The sequence below is a fragment of the Sphaerodactylus townsendi genome, linkage group LG01 (genome assembly GCF_021028975.2).
Source record: "Sphaerodactylus townsendi isolate TG3544 linkage group LG01, MPM_Stown_v2.3, whole genome shotgun sequence".
Taxonomy (NCBI): domain Eukaryota; kingdom Metazoa; phylum Chordata; class Lepidosauria; order Squamata; family Sphaerodactylidae; genus Sphaerodactylus; species Sphaerodactylus townsendi.
In genome coordinates this window covers 80,051,954-80,075,188 of record NC_059425.1, presented here as the reverse complement: position 1 = coordinate 80,075,188, position 23,235 = coordinate 80,051,954, and the positions used below count along the sequence as shown (strand labels likewise).

Here is a 23,235-nt window from a genome sequence, read left to right as displayed (position 1 = left end):
TGCCTTTCCTAATCTGCTTCTGATTTCTTGCGTGCAGTCTCCCTTTTGGTTGATGATGGTGCCAAGGAATAGAAAGTCTTCAACAATTTTGATTTCTTTGTGGTGCACCCTAAATCTGAGTGATTCTCCAGTAATTCTCCAGTACCACCTTTCAAAGGAATCTACGTCCTGTTGACTTTTTTTCATTTTCCACCTTTCACATCCATACATAGTAGTAGGGAATTCTATGGCATGAATTAACTTGACCTTGATTGCCAGTGACGCATCCTTATACTTGAAAATCTTTTCTAACTCCTCCTTGGCTGCCCTTCCCAATTTCAGTCTCCTGTTTTCTGGAATGCAGTCTCCCTTCTGGTTGATGACGGAGCCAAGGAATAGAAAGTCTTGAACAATGTCAACCTTTAAGATGAGTAATTCCCCAGTAATTATTACTTTTGCATTATTGATTCTTAGTTTGATATTCTGCTTTGGCACTTTCTCATCTAACTTTTAGCAGTAATCCTTTCAAGTCTTCACTATTTTCTGCCAGTAATCCAAAATCATCAGCATATCTCAAATTGTTGACATTTCTCCCTCCCACCCAATTTTCACTCTGCCTTAATCTAAATCCAATCCAGATTTCCTTATAATAAGATCTGCACACAAATTGAAGAGATGGGGAGATAAAATACATCCTTGTCTAACTTCTTTGCCATGTGGAAACCATTCTATTTCTCCATATTCTGCCTAACAATAGTCTGTTGTTCATAGCACAGGTTGCGCATCAAAACAATCAGATGCAATGGCATGTCCATTTTCTTTAAAACCAGTTATAGCTGGTTATAACCTATATTGTCAAAAACTTTGCTGTAATCTATGAAAAACAAGCTGATTTTCTTCTAAAATTCTCATTTGCTCCAGTAGCCAACATAAATTTGCAATATGATCTCTGATGCATCCTTCTTTTCTGAATCCACCTTGAACATCAGGCATTTCTCATTCCAAATATGATAGCAGTCTTTGATGTAAGATTTTGAGTATCACCTTACTTGCATGAGAAATTAATGTGATTGTCAGTTGCAGTCTCTGGTGTCTGCTTTTTTGGAATTGGAATGTAAATTGACTGCTTCCAACCTGTGTGCCATTGTTTTATTTTCCGTATTTGTTGCCATATTCTTGTTAAGATTTTGGTGGATATTTCTGTGGCTTGGAATAGCTCTAGTGATATCCCATCTGCTCATAGTGATTTGTTTCTCAGCTCTGTTTTCACTTCACTTTCTAAATCTGTAATTTCTTCTTCAGAAGATTCTTTTAGGAAGGAATCTGTCATCCTCTTGTCTCTTCTATATAGTTCCTCAGTGTATTGTTCCTACCTTTTCTTTATTTTGTCCTGTTCAGTTAATATATTTTCATGTTGATCTTTCAGCACTGTTAACCATACTTTACACCCCCCCCCCCTTTTGGATCTTGTGGAACAGATTTCTTGTTTTCCTTTTTTGCTGCTCATTTCTATTTATTTTCAGTGATTATTAAAATAGTTCACTTTGGCTCTGCATGCAAGTTTCTGTCACCTTTTAGTTTTGTTTCCTGCCTGTTTTTAGTCATTTTACGAGTTACCTCAATCATCTATTGAGGGTGTTCATTTCTTTTGCCTACAGGAATAATCTTTGCACATTCTTCCCTGATAATTCTCTACTTTCAAACCATAGTTCCTCTGGTTTAGATTCACTTGAACTTAGTAATGTAAATCTGTTTTTACCAGGTCTTTAAACTCTTCAGAAATGTTGCTAAGATTGTGTTTTGGCACTATGAATGTTCTATGTTCAGCTTTAGTCTAATCTCCAATATTAACAATTCATGATCTGTATCACAGTGGGCTCCTGGTCTTGTTTTAGCAGTGAGCTTTTTCATCTTCTGCTTCCAATTATGTAATCTATTTAATTTCTATATTGGCCATCCGGTGATGTGTATGTATACAATCATGTATTTGCTTGCTTGAAACATATATATGCAACAATTCAGGTTTTTTCATAGAATTCTATGAGCCACTGTCCTGCTTCATTTTGTGGTCCTAGCCAAAATCTGCCAACGTGATTCTGCTTTGTTTCCTACTTTTGCATTATGGTCACCTATGATTATCAGCACATCTTGTTGTATCAGCAGTTGTAACTCTGGGAGATCTCCTGATCCCACTTGGAGGTTGACAATTCAAATTTACACCAGCTGCTTTGGAATGCAATCAATCAGTGGAAGAATTGATGTTGATTTCAGTGGGAGGTAGATTATTTCTATTGTCCTTTATATATGGCTAAATAGACCACACATGTTCACTCTTCCAGTAAATATAAACTCCTTTGCTTGGGGGTGAGTATGTGAGAAGAGTATAGTCCTGACTTCTACGTTCTGCTTTATTTCTTCATATATTTACCCATATCATATTATCTTGGGTTTCATAAAAGTATATAGCATGTTTTTCTTATATTGGAGTACTTTACATTTGTATCAAAAAGGGACATTTTCACTAAATGGGTTCTTCTAGTACACACAAACATATGCTAGAATAAAACATGTTAGTCTTTACAGTGTCACAAGATCCCTGTTAATTTAAAAATGGGATTTGAGTGAAACTGACAGTTTCGTTTTAATTTCATCTTCCATTAAGTTCTTGGATATTTCCTGTCATATCCAGATGAAAAAAGCTGATGATCTCTGCTGGGAAAAATATGCAAGACATGATCTTGCACCCATTACTTTACTGGCTTGGCTTTACCAGTTCATGTAAATCAATAATATTTGAACTGTTCTGTAACCTTCAGATGATCATCTGGGCATGTAGCAAGCAGTACATTATTTGCATTGTAATAGCTTTGATGGGTTTCAAAACATTTGCTCTCTAGGAAGACAAACATTTTATTGACACTATGTTATAGAAATGAACCAAATTTGAAGATTGTGGCCCATCTGCAATTAATATGACTTAGATTTGATTAGCACAATTTAGACACTACCTTTGCTGATAAGTGTCTTTGCTGTCTAACCTAGACCAAGCTAGAATGGTTTTAATTACATCTATTGTAAAACTGTTCAGTATTCCCAGTTGCCTGATTAATTTAATCTTCCTGTTTGCTTATGAAAAGTATCAACCAGATCTTCTCAAACTGATGGGAATAGCTGTCTATGTTCTTAGATTAATGTCAAGAGTATTATGTAATTGTTACATTGCAATTATTACATTGATTTTCAGTGCAAGTTCTTTGGTCCTAGATGAGAGCTGTGAGCAAAAGCAGAACACTTGGGTCTTATGTTACATATTACAGTGTGTTCCTGAGAAATACATAGGTACAACTACAATCTAAGAACAACTTAACACATCACTGTGCTGTTTCATGAACATATGCAAACTGTACCATGCTAGGTATTTAATTCAGGAAATGAATTACAGGAATGCTTTCTTAACTAGAAAATGTAACAAGATACTCACTTCATAATTAAATAATAATTGGGACCTGAAAATATATATAAAACAAAATATGAATGTAAGAATATATAGGAAAAAATCATACATGATAGAAATGCAAATAGTGTTTGACATTTACTGAAATATTCACTCAGCTCCAGAGAACTGTGGCTTAGATCAAATAGAGCATTTCCTCAGATAAAAGGATTTCTGAATGCTAAATGCTGTTCCTATGGAATTCTTTCTGTCTGTAGAAACAATCCATTTGATCCAATCCATGATCTGTTCCAGAAAGGTATGCACAGACAGGGCAAGATGCAGAGGCCCTAACCTATGTCAAGTTTAAGAGGCTCCATAGCATAAATTCATAAATTTCAATTTTAATTTAGAAGCTTCAGTCTCTGAGACAAAATGATTTTTCTTAGTTTGTGTGAAAGACATAATAGGTTGAACTCCTTTACATGTTGTGTTTCAACCACTTAGTTCAGCCACAGTGGTAAGAGATATTCTGAGGAAATGTGGATGCTAATTGGATGTTTCTCACAGAGCAGACTGTGTGGGTGCATTTTTCAGTGCCAGCTTGCACAATCACTTACATCCTAATCTAGAGGTGGAGGCAAATGGAGTCTTGGAAGTGGATCAGGCTTGTGCTGATGTAGGTGTCCACCTCACTGCCATAAGGGGCAAACGAGACAGCAGGAGGGCAAAAATGGCACCTGAACCCAGAAGGGACCACTGCCCTGGCAATGCATGAGGACATGCTGGTGGTGGGCCAGGGGCATTCTAAGGGGTGGTGCCAACTTTAGTTGACTTCCACCAAGGTTTCAGCCCAGGAACACTCCCCTCCCAACTGCAGATTTATGCCAAAAGAAAGTGTGGCATGAGTACTTTTGAGCAATTGGGTATTTTGGGGGTAATTGTGGGCTTTTTTGTTGTTTTTTGACCTTCTCACACCACTTGAAATCCTTTTGGAGGTAGTGTAGTGGCGAGGAAGTAGCACCACCACTGACTGTCACGTGCTTTGGATTGGACTGTAAATCACCAAAGCCAAAATGTGTAATATGAGCTCAGTTCACAAGAAAAGCTGGATTGTGCTGTTTATTCTAGGATCTTGATTTCTTTATAAATCACTGGAAATAAAGGAACCTTAGCCCAAAAAGTTACTTTGGGGTTGTCAGGAGTAGAAATGTCCAGATCTATATCAGCCCCCCCCACTTTTTCTCCAGAAATATCTCTAAGCTTTAGAAAACCTTGTATTCTCTTTACATATTGGTTACTTACCCTTGGGGTGTACATCAGTAGTAATTTAGAAAAATCTTGGGTGAATAGTAAAATTATCGAAAATACTTGTGACCATTTTCAAAGGAGAAGCAAAATGACTGTGCCTGGGATTGCTGCCACATAGATAAAAATTTAGGATGTGGCTTTACTAACTGATGTGCTCCAGGGCAACCTCACAAAAACTGCCATGCTGGCACTGTGCCAGCAACAAATATTCAGGAATGGAGTATTAAAAATATCTCAGTTTCATTGTAGTCAACAAAATGTGGACTCCTGTTGAAGCGCTTTCAGTATCAGGCTGTAAACCACTTAAACATTTTCCTCTTTTGCATCACTTTTTGTGTTGACTATTAAAGCGACACATGGGTTAGAGACATTGGCTTTAAGCCTTTTAATCAATAAACAATAGATTCTAGTTGAGAGAACAGTGTCAGTCTCAGAGTTCCCACCAAGCCCAGTGTCTTAAGACAATGATAAAAAATGGAACATGTCTGGCATTCAATGTTTTAGTGAAGATGGATTATGATGGTCCATACAGATATAAGTAGAATAGCGCATATATATAGTAGTGCATGCTTAAGTTAAATGCTATATCAGTTATAGCCAATCGAATGTTCAGTTGGTCCAATTCTAATAACACAATGTTGTTTCAATTTTCCTTGAGGTACAGGAAATTATTAGCGAGCAATTATTTGCTGGAATTAGAAGTAGCTAATTTTCATTTCTGCCAAACTTCAATCAATGCCATTGCCTTGCAGGCTCAGTTTAAGGTGCTGTTAATTATCTTCAGAGTAGCACAGCAGCGTTAAGAGAATTTTTAAAATTTCACTTTACCCAGTTTTTCCTTGAAATCCCATAATCTCTTTCTTATCCTTTTTGAAAGGAATTTTGAATCAGTTTCTAATTAAATTCATTTTGATCAAAGAGAAATTTGAAGAGAAGAGGGTCTGGAAGGGAGGTTCTGCAGAAGTTCAGAATATGACTCTGTAGATGCTCAGAGGCAGACACTGTCTTCCCAAACCTTCTTATCCTGCTGCTACCAGGCCAGCCTGTACTGTTAGCATAAAACAACTGTTAACAACTGAAGTTACAAAAGCATACACTGATTTCTTTTTAAAGAGAGATGAAAGATAACTCCCCCCTCAATAGCAAAAATAGAGGAGAAATCAATGGCTGTATCTAAAAAAGTGAATTTTGGAAAAAACAAATTGTCCTCCCCAGAACTGTTCTACTTCAGGATACCTGGCATATCTGAAGGCTGTCTCCACCCTTATGTTTTAACCTGACTTCTTAAATTTACAATGCGCATGTGTACTCTGTGTGTAGCAAATCAGGACAGGAAGAGTATGCGATGAAGTTGCTTCAATGCTTCTCTTCAGCTCCCTTTCTATAGGTGTGAACCAACGCTCAGGTCCAAAGCTTCTTTCACATATCTAACCATATGGAATGAATGCATGAATGATTGTATGTGTTGAGAATATGTGTATTTCAATCTGCCCTGACTTCCACACATTCATCTGAAATACTTCAGAAAAACGTGATGAATAGGTTTGTGTGATAGACTGAAGACTGAGTTGAAAATTACAATGGAGAAGGTATTTTCCTTCTATTTGCCTGTAATGGAAGAAGAAGACATTTGCAACATGTAAAAGGGAAAGCAGATGTTATATATAGAAGTAGTCGCTGGAATTCATTGCTGTAAGAGGTCTCTGGATCACATAATATGTTGATGTCTTTATGGCCAATACATTAGCTCTGTAGTTGTGCCAAGCTATGATAAGGAGAATCAGACTTTTTCAACAGATTATAAAATGATCACTTTCAGGGTCAGGACAGAATTATTTTCACCTTAATTGATGCAAAACCATTGCTTCTTCCTTTTCAGTCCTATTTGTACAAAAGTGAATAGCTGATGTTATAAAAATAAGATAAAACCTCAGTTGAATAACTCCTCCTTTCTAAGGTGACATCCCTGTACAGTTGTTTGGGTGTGTTATGGCAGAAGACAAAACAGTATACTATTTTAATGGAAAATTCTGGTAGAAATCTATTACACAGGCAAATTATGTTTCCCAGCTTCAGTGTTCCTGTTTATTACCCCAAGTTTGCTTTGATTTGTAAACCAGCTTTAACATCTCAAATTGTCCCCTCACATCTTGGTAGGTGGTACAGACTTTTGTGATTGTATTATCACCTGGAAATTGACAACAGTGAAGTTGTTAAGTGTAGGAACAAGAGCTGAAGAAAAATGTCAAGAAAAATGTCCAGAGCTGAGCTCTGCCCTTGACAGCTGCCAAAAAGGGAAGAGAAACTGATGTTTTGAGCTTCTCCTTCAGTTGGATGGTGGAGGACCTACTGTGAGACAAGAAGCCCTGTCATTTGCCCTGTAGCGAAATCCCTGAACTGATCTGAAAGTTGGAGATTCTGGGAGAGGCGTACTCTTTCCCTCCACTGTGACACTGTAGCTTCTTTTAGCATCCACCATCATCAGCAAGGGGGAAGAAGAAATTTTACTGATTCTTCCTGGACCTTGTTTTTCTTTTAGTTTGGCAACTATCAGACCTTACTGGTCAAGCATGAGCTGCTTGCTCTGGAGACACATTAGCACAGTGGTCTTAAACATTTTTCAGCCTTCAGGCACCTTTGGAATACGTTACAAGGGCCTTTTCCGTGGCAGCCCCTTGATTATAGAACAACCTTCCCAGGGAAGTACACTTGGCCTCTTCACTTTTGATCTTAAGGAGGCAGTTGGTTTCATTTAGGACTGCATTTGGTTGATTAGCAGTCCTCAATTGTGATTATAAATCTTGGTTTAAATGTCTGTTTCTGCACGGGCATTTAATGGCAGCCTGGAGACGGCAAAAACGCCGTCTCCAGGCCGCCATTCGCACAGGGGGCGCAGCTGCATCGCAGCCACGCCGCCTTCGCGCCGCCCGCCCGCCGCGAAGCCGGCGTTTCCCCAGAGCGCTTGGAAGCGCTCTTTTTGGGGAAACGCCGCCTTGAAGCCGCTGCTGAGCGAACGGCAGCGGCTAAACCCTCCCCACCCAGCACTTTGTCCCTGTGCCTCTGGCGGCGTCGCGAGCCTGGGGACACGCCCCGCTGCCCTGTGCCGCTGGAGCAGGCACGCAGGGCCAGGGGGGCGTGTCCCCAGGCCTTGGCGACGCGCCGGAGGCCCGGGGACATGCCGGGTTGGCCGGGCACTGGCGCTCCGCGGCGCCGGCTGCCTGGCTCTTTCCAGGACCGTCCATGCGGACGGTCCCAGCGTCGTTGGGTCGGCGTCGGAAACGCCGACCCGGCCGCTTCCGCCTTCGTGCGGAAACGGCCTAAGTTTTGTTGAATTTTGTTTTATCTGTATGCTGTAAACTGCCTTAAGCTTTGTATGAAAGAAAAGCAGCTAATGAATATTTTGAATAAATTCAGTGTTGGCACCACAGCAGCCATGTGACTGTCCCATTTCAACAGTCACACCCTAGATATAATTTTTTTGCATTGTGCAAGAATTTGTTGAACTAGTAGTTAATGAACAAGGTTAAGGTAAGATCATTATCTGCTTACAACATATTCAGATTTAACCATCCCTCTGTGCTAGGATGGGGGACCAGTTAGGAACTCTATTCCCAGAGACCTATGGATCCAGTTGGATTCCATGGCAATTGAGTAGGTGGTTGCAGGAAGAATCTTGTCAAAGTCCTTATTATGGTATTGCTAGGGGCAATTGACAGGATTAACGTCTTCTCTCACTGCCATATAACCCCCCCCCCCCCCCGGTTTATTATGAAGCTGGATGACATGGCACAGTTTGGGAAGTAGCTAGGATGATGGTGGCTAAAATGTTGGGTGGTATGTGATTAAATATACTGTATAAAAGCAATGAAAAACAGTATTGCTTTCTACTACCATTGTGTCAGCTGAATGACAACTTGCTGAGCTCTTTTGGATGTCTTGAAATTTACTAATCTTCAGCTCACACGCACCAAAGAGAACTATCTGATGTACTGTTGCTAGATTTATTAAATTTATGCCTGTCCCCAAGGCAGCAAACTTTGAAACATTTCAGATAATTAAAAAATTTAAAATACAAATAGATTATTAAATAAAACATAATATAAACACAAATAGAAATATAAACACATAGAAACACACATACAGGGAGGAGGGCTAATAAGAGTTAGTAAGGGAACACTAAATGAAACAATAACATCTTCACACGCTGATGAAAAATTGCAGTAGAGAGGAATTTCCCTGCGGAGGAAGTTCCAAATATTCAAGGGGTTTTTTTTTGCTCATGTCTGGTCTAACATAGATGCCACATTTCCAGGACAGTCTGTACCAGCAGCATAAGGTGCACCTCTTCAGATTTTCTTGAACATGTCAGCTTGTTCCGTCTGGCTACTCAATTGTAAAGTCCACCATGTACAAATAGCATCAATGCCTGTTATAGTTGTGTGAAGCCAGCAAAGATTATTGGCTAAAACTATTGATGCTTCCTTAATTGAGGGTAACTTCCCTCAGATTTTAAAACAGGCTGTGGTTTGTTCATTAACAGAAATTTGTTTTAAAAAACACACCAAACCATTGGATAGAAATTATCAGGCCTACTTCAGACCAATTTCAAATTGAGGAACGGGAATCTGGATGATCAAGCACATATTGGCAGAGCCTTTTCAGTCTGGCTTTAGAGCTGATTATGTGGTAGAAATGGTGTTAACAGCTTGGTGGAAATTCTGTATCTACAAATTAATAAAGGAAATTATTCCACTTTGATTCTCTTACTATTCCATTCTTTTGGAACAGTTAAAATTCTTGGCAGGAATGTAGATGCGAGCGTTAAGTGAGATCATCAAGAATTTTGGAGCTGGTTGTCATCTGCATGATGAGCCACATGTGGCTCTTGATGCTCTGAGAGAGTATCACTTTCCAACTGGATCAGGTGAACAGCCTAGGGGTGCTCTTGAATCCTAGTCTGTTTCTTGAGAAACAGGTGGGAGAGGTTTCTAGCATGTTTCATCTACTTTTGGCCTGCAGGATCTCACCCATCTGGATTGATCTTGCTTATGCTGATTCATTCTTTTTGAATTTGCAAGCTTGACTTCTGCAATGTATTCTATGGAGCTGTCCTTGAAGACCTTGTGGCAGTTTCAGTCAAGTAAAAACATTCCTGCCGATTTGCTGATTGGTTCTGAAATTAATTTGTTTACTTTAACCTAATTTTAACCCACATTTTCCCTCCAATGGAGACACCCAAAGTGGTTTACATTATCCTTTGTTCCTCCATTTTATTGTCACAAAAGCCCTGAGAAGTAGGTTAGACTAGATGTGTTTGTAACTGGCGCAAGGTCAGTCCCCAAGCTTTCATGCAAGCGTCGGAATTTGAATCTGAATCATCCAGATAGTCTGAAACTTTGACCACTAAACCACATTGGTATGCACTTATACAGCATGTTCAATACCAGTTACACTGGTTGCCATTTTGCTCCACAACATTGGTTCTTTAAAACCTTCACGGCCTTCGGACTCTTATACTGAAGAAATCCCCTCTTGTGTTGTCGAAGGCTTTCATGGCCAGATTCAACTGGTTGTTGTGGGTTTTCCAGGCTGTGTGGCCGTGGTCTGGTAGATCTTGTTCCTAACGTTTCGCCTGCATCTGTGACTGGCATCTTCAGAGGTGTATCACATAAGGAAGTCTGTTACACACTGTGTCCAGTGAGAAGGGAATGCTTTTAGTGGGTTATATATTGTACATGTCCCACGGTGGGGAACCAATCAGTAAGTGTTTGGGTGGAACTTGCTATGCAAAGGTGTGGTTGATAGTATTGTATTGCAGGTGGGTTTTTTTCATCCGGGGAGTGATTCACATTTGCATTCCCTGTAGCAGCAACAGTGTCAGTGAATGCAAACCCTTTGTCTGGGTGGAGTCCATTGTCCATGAACCTAGCATACCCTTGGCCTTTTATTCTGGTGTTTTTAATTACTGGTCACCAAGGTTTGTTTATACTCAAAGTCTCTTCCTTCTTGTTGAAGTTTTCTTGGTGTTTATGGATTTCAATGGCCTCCCTGTATAGTCTGATGTAGTAACCTTCCGAGTTGTCCAGAATTTCAGTGTTTTCAAATTGCTGCAATATTATGGTGAAGAAAAAAACAGAAAATACATGGAAGAAGGAGCAACTATGCGTTTGGGTTGAAATAGAATAACACTTTTCATAGGATAGTAGTTGGATATAATATGTTATGTAGACAAAGCAAAACAAAGACTTTAGGGGGATAGGAATGTTCTTTAGCATTGTTTATCTCACACTCTAGATAATATAGCTTTAAATTTATTTTACTACACCACTTTGGAACCTGTAGCAAGGTTGGAATCAGTCTTGAAACTAAGCCCGAAATGCCTATGTACTGTTATAATGTTAGCACTGGAAATCATTTCTGCAGTATGGAAAATGACCCTGCATGATACAAACTAGATTCATAAAGTCGAGCTGATAGCAAAATGATTTGTATTGCAATGGTGAAAGAGTCCTCGTTCTCTTTATGAATGAACTGTAAATGGCCAAATTAGCTACACACTGGATGTATATTATACAAAAAGAAAGGAAATTAGATTTACAGATAGGGGGAATTTTTAAAAGATTTATCAGGCTGTTATCAATTTTCTTCCATTACTTTCATCATTTATCTTCTAGTTTAAGTATTTATTTATTTGCTTGGCATGGATCCAAGGAAGTATTTGAAGAGGGCAAAGTATTTGAAGCAAAGAACAAGAAAGGGGAAGGCAAGTCTCAATTGTAACCCTGTTAGTGACAGGCTTGCGCCATTCTCAGCCTGGCAGCTAGCACGTCCACTCCAAGGCCACAGGTGGCTGTTTCCATTATCACTGCCCCAGGCTAAGAAGGCCTCCCCCTTTTTGTGCAAAACTAGCCAATAGAACTTCCCGTTCATTCTTATCTGCCTTCTTCAACGGAGTGAACTGTCTGTCCTAAACAATGCAGTTATTCCCACAGTCCTTTCGAATGCTGATATTATGGGAATGCAAGGGTGGGGGGATTATGGACTGAACCTTTCTGTAACTTCCAGGTATATGCCAGGGCCAGAGAGCCAAAAATATAATTTATGGATGTCTGTCTGACAGTTATTTACTCCTTTTTGTTCCATCCTTGATCATTTAGATACTACTTCAATAAAATACTTCAAATAAAAATGGTAATTATTATAATCCTTCGTTTCTTTCTGTAGTTGGGAGTATGAAATATGGTGGGTTTTTTTGCACATTGCATATTTTGATTTTTTTGTATCTGGTATATTTTAAACTTTTAAAATCTAATAAAATAAAATGAAAAAGCAGCTGACATATATGTTGGATCTGTACTGATCTGATCAGTAATGTACTTCCACAATGCAGAAATGTTAGCCACAGCATCTGATTCCCCCAAATGACAACTTGCTTAATTGCTTAATCAGGGTGTAAACTGAATGAAGATTATACTCTTAGCATAACCTACATCACAGGGTTGTCATGAGGGTAAAATAGAGGACAGAAGATGATCTAAGCCACTTTGGGCCTCCATTGGGAAGGAAGGCAGGGTATACATGAAGCAAATAAACAAATATGTTCTGATTGTCATGAAGACAGGATGGTGGTGGTGAAAAATTTTGAGGCTCCATTTTGAGTGTTTGGCAACATTGATTATTTGTCATATCGTCAAACCTCCAGCCATTTCCTTTCTGTAATAAAACAATATTTTTGTGTATAAGATATAATGAAAAAACCTTCAATTTAGGAAAAATTGGAAAGAGCATCATTTCTTTTCTTTCGAGTTAATGCAGAAAAATGTAGAGAATAAAATCCCCTTGTTCTCTGCTGCCTTTTCATGATACAATTGTGAACAATAATTTTCTTCCTGCCACTCTCTCTAAAGAAATAGTTTGTCACATATTTTTTAAATAAAGACTAATGACACAGTTTAAATGACACAGCAATATGATGGGGTGTTCGTTCTTTGAATTGGTTACTATCTTGCTGGAGATTAGAAGGAGACTATTCTCTAGCTCAGAAATGCCATTTAAACAGAGGATGCATACTGACACACTCGGCTAGCTTCTGGTGCCATTCCTGTCAGCTGGGAAGTGAAAGGTCAATGGGTTACAGATTGCTTCTTGTAATGTGGCAGCAACTGTAGTAAGATCTCAACTTCCTACTTTGTTCTGACTCTGCTGGCTGACTGCTACTTGTGGATAAGCGAAATATTTAATTATAATAAATACCACAGGCAAAAGTTTTATAAGACATTTGCCATTTATGCACTTGTGTTCTCTTTCGTACTAAGCATACATTCCCTTTGGGTTGAAGTCTCAATTACGCACACATTTTCCCTCTTCGAAACTCACCATGCCTTTAGATCAGGGAATTCCTGTGGTTTCTGAAAGGTCTCAAAGTGCAAATTTTTTCACCGTTCACAGAGAAAGTGAAGTAGATGCATATATTAGGCTTTCTTTGGGTTTTCTCACTCTTTTCACCTTTCCCTACCCACACACAGCAATATTTCCCACAGTTTGGGCCATAATTTCAGAACAAATCAGAAGTGCTTCCTTTCCTTTTGCTGAAAGTGATATGAAATTGACCAGATCTAGTGATATAAAGCCAAATCAAAGATGGCAAAGGAAAACAAAGCAGCAGGTGACCTCCCCAAATGGAGGTTGCACAGAAACAACAAGGTTTGTGAGTGGGTGGACAAAATGGCAGATTAGCTCAGCTAGGAACATTTTACAGGAGGAGAAGCCCTGTGCAAACAAACAAAAAATGAGAAAACCCTACTGCGAAACAAACATCCACAAAGTATAAATTGCCATTGTGGCAGATCATAAGACTTCTTACTGTTGAATGTTTGATGATGGTGTCTCTTCAGGCAAGAGCAGTGGTGTTTGTGGGCATTTCTTATGCCTTCCATATACTGATAGCTCCAGGTAAGCAACCTTCCTGTAAAACATCTATAAAACAGCTAGTCATACAGATTTGTATTGAAAAAATATATATTTTAATGGTCTGAACATCTTAGCTGTCAGTTCAATGCCATCAATAGCCAGTGGCTATATAAAATGATTTTTAAAAGCAATAACTTCAAGAAGTAACTACCACTACATTGAAAACGGAATAATACAAAAATAATAAATATTGGGTTGTATCTACCCTGCTTTTCTGCTGGTGAAAAGGGGAGGACAGAATGTCCCCTTTGACTACAAAAAAAGCTCTGCTGGGAATCATGAGACCTACATGGGCAATTGGGCAAGATTAAGCAAAAGTGATGGTTGGATCCATCCCATTTTTCCCAGCCAGCCATGACGGGAAAAGATTGTAACTCTAAAAGTCAAGTTTATTCAGCCCTGGCAGTTGTGCCAAAACACAGCACAGCAGAGTATTTTGCTTGGTAAGCAGGGCCAGTTCTTCACCCAAGGGACTAAGGTGACACATTGATGCAGTGACATCACTGCTGGGGCTCAAAGTACTCCCAGTGTGTCTGTCCAATTATTTTATATAGTTATTTAATTCATTTATACCCCACCTTTCTCCCCAACTGGAATGCAAAACAGCTTGCATCATTCTCTACTCCTCCATTTTACCCTCACAACAAACCTATGAAGTAGGTGACGCTAAGAGAGTGTGATTGGCCTAAGATCACCCAGTGAGCTTCCATGGCATATGTGTGGATTTGAACCTGGGTCGCCCAGATTCTAGTCCAATACTCTTAACCATTATACCACTGGGTCTCCTTTAATCTCTCACTCATGTGTGTGTGTGTGTGTGTGTGTGAGAGAGAGAGAGAGAGAGAGAGAAAGTACAAATGTACAGTATGCTACTCTAGTGAGCTTTGTTTTGATTTAAGAAAAATATGATTAACTATTGGTTGCATTTTGAGCTGAATAGCTTCCGTTTTTGCTTCTTTGTTCCAGCATGCCAGGAGCACAGTCTGATACCAATGTGCCTAGTGAAATCATCCAGTTTAACAACCTGCACAGGATGCAGAGGAAGAGGCCTTAACTCCATGGCCATGGTTTTCTTTCCCCTCCATTTTTTGGGGCTTTTTAAAACATCCAAACAGAAATAAATATTACATCCTGCTTGCAAATCTCGATATAACAAAGTGCAGAAAATGTAATAGTGTGAAAGAATAAATGTTATAACAAATTATCCATTCATACATATACTACATTCATACGAACAAACTCTCAGACAGCTTATACCCCTCTTACACAATATCTACTTAGAATTTCTCTAATAGCTATGAATTATACTTGTTACAATAGAGAGGAAATAAGCACATATGACAATTATTCAACACAAAAAGGTTCTATCCAGTTCTCCCGGAATCTCTAGGAATTTATTTGGAATCTTTTCAATGCTATTGGAAATCTTCAATTGTTTTACCAATGTCCTCTATTAGGAGATTAGTTATATTTAGTTCATGAATGGTAGCCAATTGTCCCAAGTCAGCAGTAACATTAGAAAGTTTCTTTTTAGAAATGGCAGCCTGTGGAAAATGAAACTACTGGTAATTGTTATGAGGACTGTGATAAATCCAGATTAGATCATATCTGCACATGAGTTTCATTGTAATCCTAATGCTGTGGAATGGGGCCTATAACTTTTAGCTAGAAAATCCACAAAATAATTTTCTTAAAATGAAATCATTTTAATTTTCACATGCTGAGATATGGCATCCAGCATACCAGTTATAAGTGTGAGCTAAAAAAAAACTCAGTTCAAATATGAGATCATTAGACAACCCTAGTCTTAGACAACCCACTATCTGCTTTATTTCTAATATATTCTTATTAAAAATGGCCTACCTTGCAGGGTTATTTTACTTATAGATTTACTGAGATTATGCACATAAATGTACTTATAAATACTGTATGAATCCTGAGGGCAAATGTCCTGATTAGAAAAAACAATGTGACAAATTGTTTGTTAGAAGCTTGAGTGGCCCCTGAGAATTTTAAAGTTTCTAGACTTCAGTGTTCTACGAAAATTCAGAAAGCATGATGGCCCTGAATGCTGAAAGAGAGTACTCTTAAACATAGACACGTACCTAAAGATAGCCACATGGGGGTGTTGTGACAGTGACTGCTTCGAGCCTTCGTTATTGTATGGGCAAACAGTTTCAACAGAAGGAGAGAGGCACTTATGTTATCTCAACAGAGGCAGTGTAGGAGGCCAAGATGAGTCAGAGTCTAAAAGCAAATGAGATAAATTCTTTATCAAACCACTGCAATTCCACCTCCCAATATTACTTCTATAAACACTGTCTATACTATATTACTACATGTCAATAACATTATATGGTTGTATATTGTATATACTATATCACTACATGTCAATAATATTATATGGCGAAAAAAAAGAAGAAACACTTGAAAGCTATTTGTGCATCTTTGTGTTTAGAAACACTCCAAACCTCCCCCTGCCCCAATTCCATGTATTCAGCCACCCACAGATTTTAGATAAATGTGTTTTCAATCATCACTATTGTCAAGCTAAACATTGAAGAGCAGAAATCATTCTAAAACTTTGTAAGACAGAATGAAGAATGGAATATGGGAAGAACATGTATGTTGTCCACATTCACTTAAAACCTTTTTTTGATGTAGCATGAAAGATTACACTGGGTTATGTTTTTCCTATTGATGCTGAGCCAGACAGTGATGTCCTGCCAATACGTTAACAAAGGACATACACAGAACTTACCCATTAACCTATTTTAAGTCTCTGCACACAAAGAATGAGTCTGCTGGCAGAACACATGACTGAGGGAATGGGGAAACTATTCATTTGATTCCTTCTTTGAACTAGGGAATGCTGTCAGAACCATAAATGAAGACTGAGCAACTCTTCTGTGAAAACTGTGCGAGGATTTGTGTGTCTGTTATTGTTCTGAGTCCAGCGTGACTAGGGAAAGGTGGGGCATAAATTGAATAAAATAAATAAATATCTGCCATCATTTGCAGAATATAGGTATATCTTCTATTGATCAACTTGGCCACCGGAGTACAATATTTTCAAACTAATTTGCAGAAATATGTGGCTTATTCTCTGCGGAGAAGCCATGGTAATCAATACCTGGGTTCAACAAGTGTGTTACCTGTCATCACTGTGTGCCTGGTTCTTCATTGATTCCTAGCCTGCTTCTCTGTTCTCCCATATCACGACCCTTGGATGGTGACTTGACTACACGTTGCCTGCTGCCTGCCTTGACCTATTGGACTGTGACCTGAGTATGCCTTGCCTGCCACCTGCCCTGACTTGTTGGACTGTGACCTGTCCACGCATGTGTTTGCCACCTGCATTGCCCTGCAGGTCAGACCCAGCCACATCCCAGCCTGCTGGCAGCACAGCCATTCCTTTCAGTACCAAAATGGAAGAGGAAGCAAGCCAGGCCACCTTCATGTTGGATGATGAGGATGCGGCTGGCCTCCACACGGGCCAGGGCCTTCACAGCTCTTCCACCAGCTATCCGGGCCCTGCGGGACCTTGGTGAGTTCCGCAGGGCCTGCAAGACAGAGCTGTTCCGCCGGGCCTTTGGAGAGACCAGCCGCTGATGGTGCCCCCCCCTCTCTCTGGCCCTACACCTGGGCCTTTAACATCTATCAAGATCTGCCGTTCCTCTCTAGGGGGAAGAATTTAATATTAGGTATCGGGCGCCACCTATACCTATATCTATGCTTTTATTCATTCTACATTTTATATGTTAATGTGTAGCTAGTTTCGCTGCTTTTATAAGTTTTAGCCTATTTATGATATTTTATGACTGTATCCATTGTATGCTGTACGCCGCCCAGAGCCCTTCGGGGACGGGGCGGGATAGAAATTTAAAGTATAAATAAATAAATAAATGATCTCAGGACAACAGTGGCAAACACCGCAAAAGGGTCTCAGGCTGACACATCCCATCGGTGGGCTGTACCGACCTCAGGGACAGCTGCAATGGTACCATCTTCTGCAAAGTGTGCCAAAATCTCAGAGACAAAGAAAATGGCCACCAGAGGAGCAGCTTGGTTCCCAATTGTCAGAGAGTGATTCAGAAGCCTCAGACAGTGGAGATTCCTATCGGATTCCACCAGTGTCCAGCAAGATGAATCAGAAGACAGCCTCCAAGCCAGTTATTCCGACTCTGGTTTGATTGACCCCCCCCCCACTTGCTAGATTTGTCAAATCTACTATGAGGGAGGAGTTTGAGTATTAATGCAGCAGCAGTACCTATTCTTGGGAAGGCTGTTAAAGCTGGGTCTCCTTTTCCCTCTACTTCATGTGAGGCCCCAAAAAAGGGGAAACTGCTACTTCTTTGATCACCAAAGCTGCTAGAAAAAGGGATCATGTTAGCCCCCTCAGGGATCTTTGTTCTTCCTCAGATAGTGAAGATTCCATAGAAGAGGGTCAGTTTATAACTGAAGATGAGGCTAAGGAGGAGGATTCTTTGGCATCTGAACCCATAACTAGATTTTTCAAAAGGGAAAGATTATCAATACTCGCTTTCCAAAACCTTGGCAGCCATTGACCTAAAGATCATAGATCCAAGTACATGGGTTAGGGTGAATTTCTTCCTGAGGTCACCTTTGATGAAAAAGTGTTTCCTTTCCCCCAGTGCTTTGAAACCCAACTTAAAGCCAAATGGGTAAAGCCAAATGGGTAAAGCCAATTGGGTGATGGCAAATAATGGGTAAAGCCAAATGGGAAAAAGCACATAAACAAATTTCAGGTGCCATCAGAAAACTATATGCCTTACCATCCTATGCCTCTGAGTTTCTGCAGGTCTCTCCTTTGGATGTTGCCATCACAGCTCTTCAATTGCCAGGCCTGGTGCCTAAGGATGGAGAAGGGCAGCTCAAAGATGGCATTGACAAGAAGGCAGATGAGTGTGCCAGGAAAGCTCATGAGGCCACAACAATGGCTGTACAGGCATCTGCCACTGCTTCCTTGGTCTCCAGAGCAGCAATCACATTAGCATGTAAACTGAACCAGCTTTTACCTGATGGAGACATGAGGGTGTCAACAGGTTCCTAAAGGCAGTGTTCTTCACCACAGATTCCACCCTGAACACTTTGATTCTCTCCAAAAGGAGTTTGGCTGTTAATGCATCCACAAAAAGACTACATTGGCTCAGGGCCTGGCAGGCAGACTTCAAGACAAAACTCACCATCGCTGCCTACTCCTCCCAAGCAGACAGAATTTTTGCCAAGGTGCTCGACCATATCTTGGTAGAGACTCATGATAAAACCCAAGTGATGCCTAAATACGTGTGAAAACAAGATAGACGACAACAGTTCAATAACATATTTAATTCCCAACCTGCTCTGCTGAGACTGAACAGGACTTTCGTAAGAACCATTGGAGGCCCTCATGACAAGGCTCCAACCGAAATCAGTATGTTAAGAGGTTCCCCAAGAGATCAAATAGAGCAGACAATGAACCCAAGCCCTCTAAAAAATTACTGGTCAGAGGCACCGGTGTGGGGGAAGGCTGCCGCTATTTAGGGAAGTCTGGTTTCAGTCCAACACAGATGCTTGGGCCCTAGAGGTAGTGAGTCAGGGGTATGCCGTCGAGTTCAAATCCCACCCCCCCACTGAAATGCCTTTCAGTTTATGAACAGCTCTGTGTGTATTCTCAATGCTACTTCTCAACCTGATGGTGACTCTTTGAGAGCAAGGAATCCACATCCATCCCTATCTCAACGACCTTCTGATCTGGTTCCCATCATTCCAGCAGGCTCAGATCAACACCCAAAGAATGCTTCAGTGCCTAGAATGCCTCCTTTTTGGTAAATCATTCAAAATGTTCTTTACATCCACTTCAAATGCTGGAACACTTAGCCGTAGTCATCAACATGGTCCTGGGGTCCCTCTTTGTTACAGATCAAAAAGCCAAGAAGATCCAGAGCATGGTCCAGACCCTCATATCCAGCAGAATATCCTATTGCTCCTATCCAGTCTGATGGGATTGCTTATCTCCAATCTGGATGCTCTTCTATGAGGCAGATTCCACTCTAGACCTCTCTAACTGTTGCTACAGCCATATCAGCACCTTGACAGATGCAAGCCTGTCCAGTAGGGGAGCAGTCCTAGATGGGAATCCCAAACAGGGCCACTGGTCTCAACAAGAAGCTAAACTTCACATAAATCAGCTGGAGCTAAGTACAGTGTTCCTAGCCTTGTCAGCTTTCCAGGACCAGATGGAGGAACATCACATACTAATCCATATGGACAATGTGGCTATGAAGACCTTCCTCAAAAAGCAAGGGGAATCCAGGTGCAGTGGTCTTCATTGGGTGGCATCAAGGATCATCACTTGGGCAAAGGTATACCTCCTTTCACTGAAAGCTGAGTACATCAAAGGAGCTGACCCTGGAGGTGGACTGGCTAAGCAGGGAACACCTGACTGTGGGAAAGTGGATGCTCCAAAGAGAAGTATTCCTGGAGCAATTTGTCGACTTGGGCAGCCCAAGGTGGACCTCTTGGCTTCGATGAGAATCACCAGCTTCCCAAGTTCTTCTCCAGATTCCACTGCCCTCAAGCAGGGGCAGTGAGCACCCTCACGTCCAGTTGGCCACCCAGCCTTCGGTATGCCCCCCCCACAATACCTTCCAAAGCTTTTCAGGGAAAATCAAGGAAAAACAGGCAGCAGTACCAGTTGTGGTTCCTTTCTGGCCCCAGAGACCAAGGTTCTCCGTACTTCAACAGTTGTGATCAGGTCCTCCCTACAAACTTCCTCACCGACAGGATCTGCTTTACCAGGGGTCCCTGTTTCATCCAGAACTAGCCAATCTACACTTAATTGTCTGGAAACTGAAAGGCTACAGCTCTCAGGTAAAGGGCTCAACTTTAGGCTACTAACACCATCTTGGCCTTCAGAAGAAAATCCACCACCAGAACATACAAGTACACCTGGAATCTTCAGAGGATCTGATAGTAGGAAAGGAAAGCAAGTGGAGTATATATACCTGTGAGTAAAGGTCAATAGGTGAGGGCATCTGAATAGGAATGGCCTGGCAAGTGAGTCACAAAGAAGTCTGTAGCATGTGAGTAACAATGGAGATAGGTCAATAGGTGAGGCATCTGAATAGAAGTAGTCTGGCCTTTGTTCCCTTTGATTGTATTATTGTCCATAGTCATCCTGTGTTTGTGTGGAGCTGATTAGTCACTGTCTTGACTCTAGTGTTTTTCAAAACTGGCAGCCAAATTCTGTTCATTTTCATGGTTTCTTCCTTTCTGTTGAAATTGTCCACGTGCTTGTGGATTTCGATGGCTTCTCTGTGTAGTCTGATGTAGTGGTTGTCAGAGTGGTCCAGAATTTCTGTGTTTTCAAATAATATTCTATGTCAGATCCTCTGAAGATGCCAGCCACAGATGCAGGTGAAATGTCAGGAGAGAATGCTGCTAGAACACGGCCATACAGCCCGGAAACCACACAGCACCCCAACTCACTTTTTCTTTCAGATGGTCCATGGTATCCATAAACCATTTCAGTTTGCATTAAGCATGGCCACATTTTGGCACTCACTCAGTAAAGTTTGCGGAGATTTCCTTTAATAAATAGACTTTGACTGATGTGTTCAAGTTCCCCACTGCTCAAATGGAGCAAGGTTAATGGTTTACTCTTTCTCCTCCAAACAGAAGGAACACCAAAGCTATAATGGGAGATTACAATGTCAGAGGGTTATTTTAGCTCATTACTTTTAATGAAAATGAGGTGAAGTCTGAGCCAAAGTGCTTCCAAATAGGGTTGTAGAGGCCATAAATGCATTTAAAAGGTCACAAAAGTGTGCTGAATCTAATACTTTTCTTCCCATTTCCCCAAATGCAGAGGAGCAAAGTGAAATGGCACCTAGTGAGCTTGTTATATTTTTTCTTCTTTTTTGTCTTTAGATCTCCCAGTTGATGACTGAGACTGGGCGAGAGGGTCTGACTGAAGCTGCACTGAACCACTACAATGCAGATAAACCCTCTTTGTGCAGCTTCTCTAGTTCTCAAAGCACCTGTGTTGCCAGTGATACATCAACAGGCACATCAGTGGCAGCTTCCTTCTTTGCCAGGTAAGATCAAAAGTCTGATGATCTCTTCATCTCTGGTTTGTCAAAGGAGTGCAAGTAAGGACTAGTTAAAGGAACAAATTATGTGTTATATACAGAAGTTTTAAGTCAAATAATTTCTTGGATCTTTTCCAGTTTGAGTTGCAAACACTGGATTGGGAATTTCCTGGACCTTTTGGGGTGAGTTCTGAGGGGGCTGAGGACAAGAGGGACATCCGTGTAGGATAAGTCCATTCTCCAAAGCCACCATTTTCTCCAGGGGAATTGGTCTCTCATTTGTAATTTTGGGAGATCTTCAGGTCTGGTCTGGAGGTTGGCAACCCCAATTCCAGTTTAAGCATTCCTTTATCAATACTTTTCCTAAATGAACTTTTTGTTTAAAAAGGAACCAAGAGATAAATTCAATACCTGGTTATGGGGTTTCCTACAACATGAAATATCACTGTGGACTGTATAATTGTGTGTCTCATTAGATGAAACTCCATATGCCCAATGGCTTGGATCTATTGGGGAATTTCCAGTGATGGAAGAGGGAGGGGTTTTTGCCAGCTTCCCCTCTATTGCAAATTGACAGCTCCTTTTTCACAATGTTCTGGGTTGAGGTCTCCTGTCATCCAGGAACATTTCCAGCAACACTCTGGCCTGCAGCAGAACTGGATGGTAGAAAAGTTTTGCTCCAATTGTGGAAACTCCTTCTGTCAGTGGAGGCTTTGCACATGGTCCAACTCACTGTGTAACATTTTATACATCTGAGAAGAGTGGACTATGCCACACAAAATAATTGTTACTCCTTAAAGAGACACAAATTATTTTTGTTCTGACATCAGCAGGCTAACATAGGCCCCTTCTGCACAGTAAATGTATAATGGGTTGCAGTCAAGATAAAGGAACCCATTTTCCTGTTTTCGTGTTCACATTCATCTGGGCAGGCAGCGATTGGCGCCCACGGAAACAATCCAGGTTGCTGTTGTGCCTTCATTCGGAGACAGGTCTGTAGTCGTGCCCGCGAGGTCAGCGCAAGAACGAGACGAGACGCGGTGATAACATCTGGTGGAGAGCGCCAGCAGCGGGAGCGCGGGTGTCCGTGTTCCTAGCGACTCTCCCGCGTGCTGGTTCTTGGCACCTTTTATTATGATTCTAGCGGGGGCGTGTAGAAGGGCGGAACGGGGGGATTCCGGGAGAGCGGGAGAGCGGGAGACTGAGAGATCATCATGTGATGCATGATCTCACCTGGCTGCTACGTGCGGAGAGGAGCATCAGCATCTGGGCCTAATCCTCACCTGGGGGCAAGACCATTGTCCCTTTGTCCGGGACACCCGGTGGTTGTGAGCCAGGTAGTTCATGACCCGTGACTCATCGGGGGATGAGGGGTGGGGGAGCGGTGCGACCAGAAGGCCGTAGGAGCGCCGGTGTTCCAGCGCTCTACTTACGGTGCTGCTGGGTCAG

At 41.0% G+C, this 23,235-nt stretch overlaps 1 protein-coding gene across 3 annotated transcripts in view; it reads left to right on the top strand.

Moving 5' to 3' along the window:
* Window positions 1-23,235, top strand: part of KIF26B (kinesin family member 26B) — a 399,021-nt gene that overhangs the window by 148,341 nt on the left and 227,445 nt on the right. For all 3 annotated transcript variants that reach the window (XM_048484868.1, XM_048484858.1, XM_048484878.1), the window contains one exon: window positions 21,626-21,792. In XM_048484868.1, coding sequence (XP_048340825.1) covers window positions 21,626-21,792 — 167 coding nt within the window. The remainder of the gene's footprint in view (window positions 1-21,625; window positions 21,793-23,235) is intronic.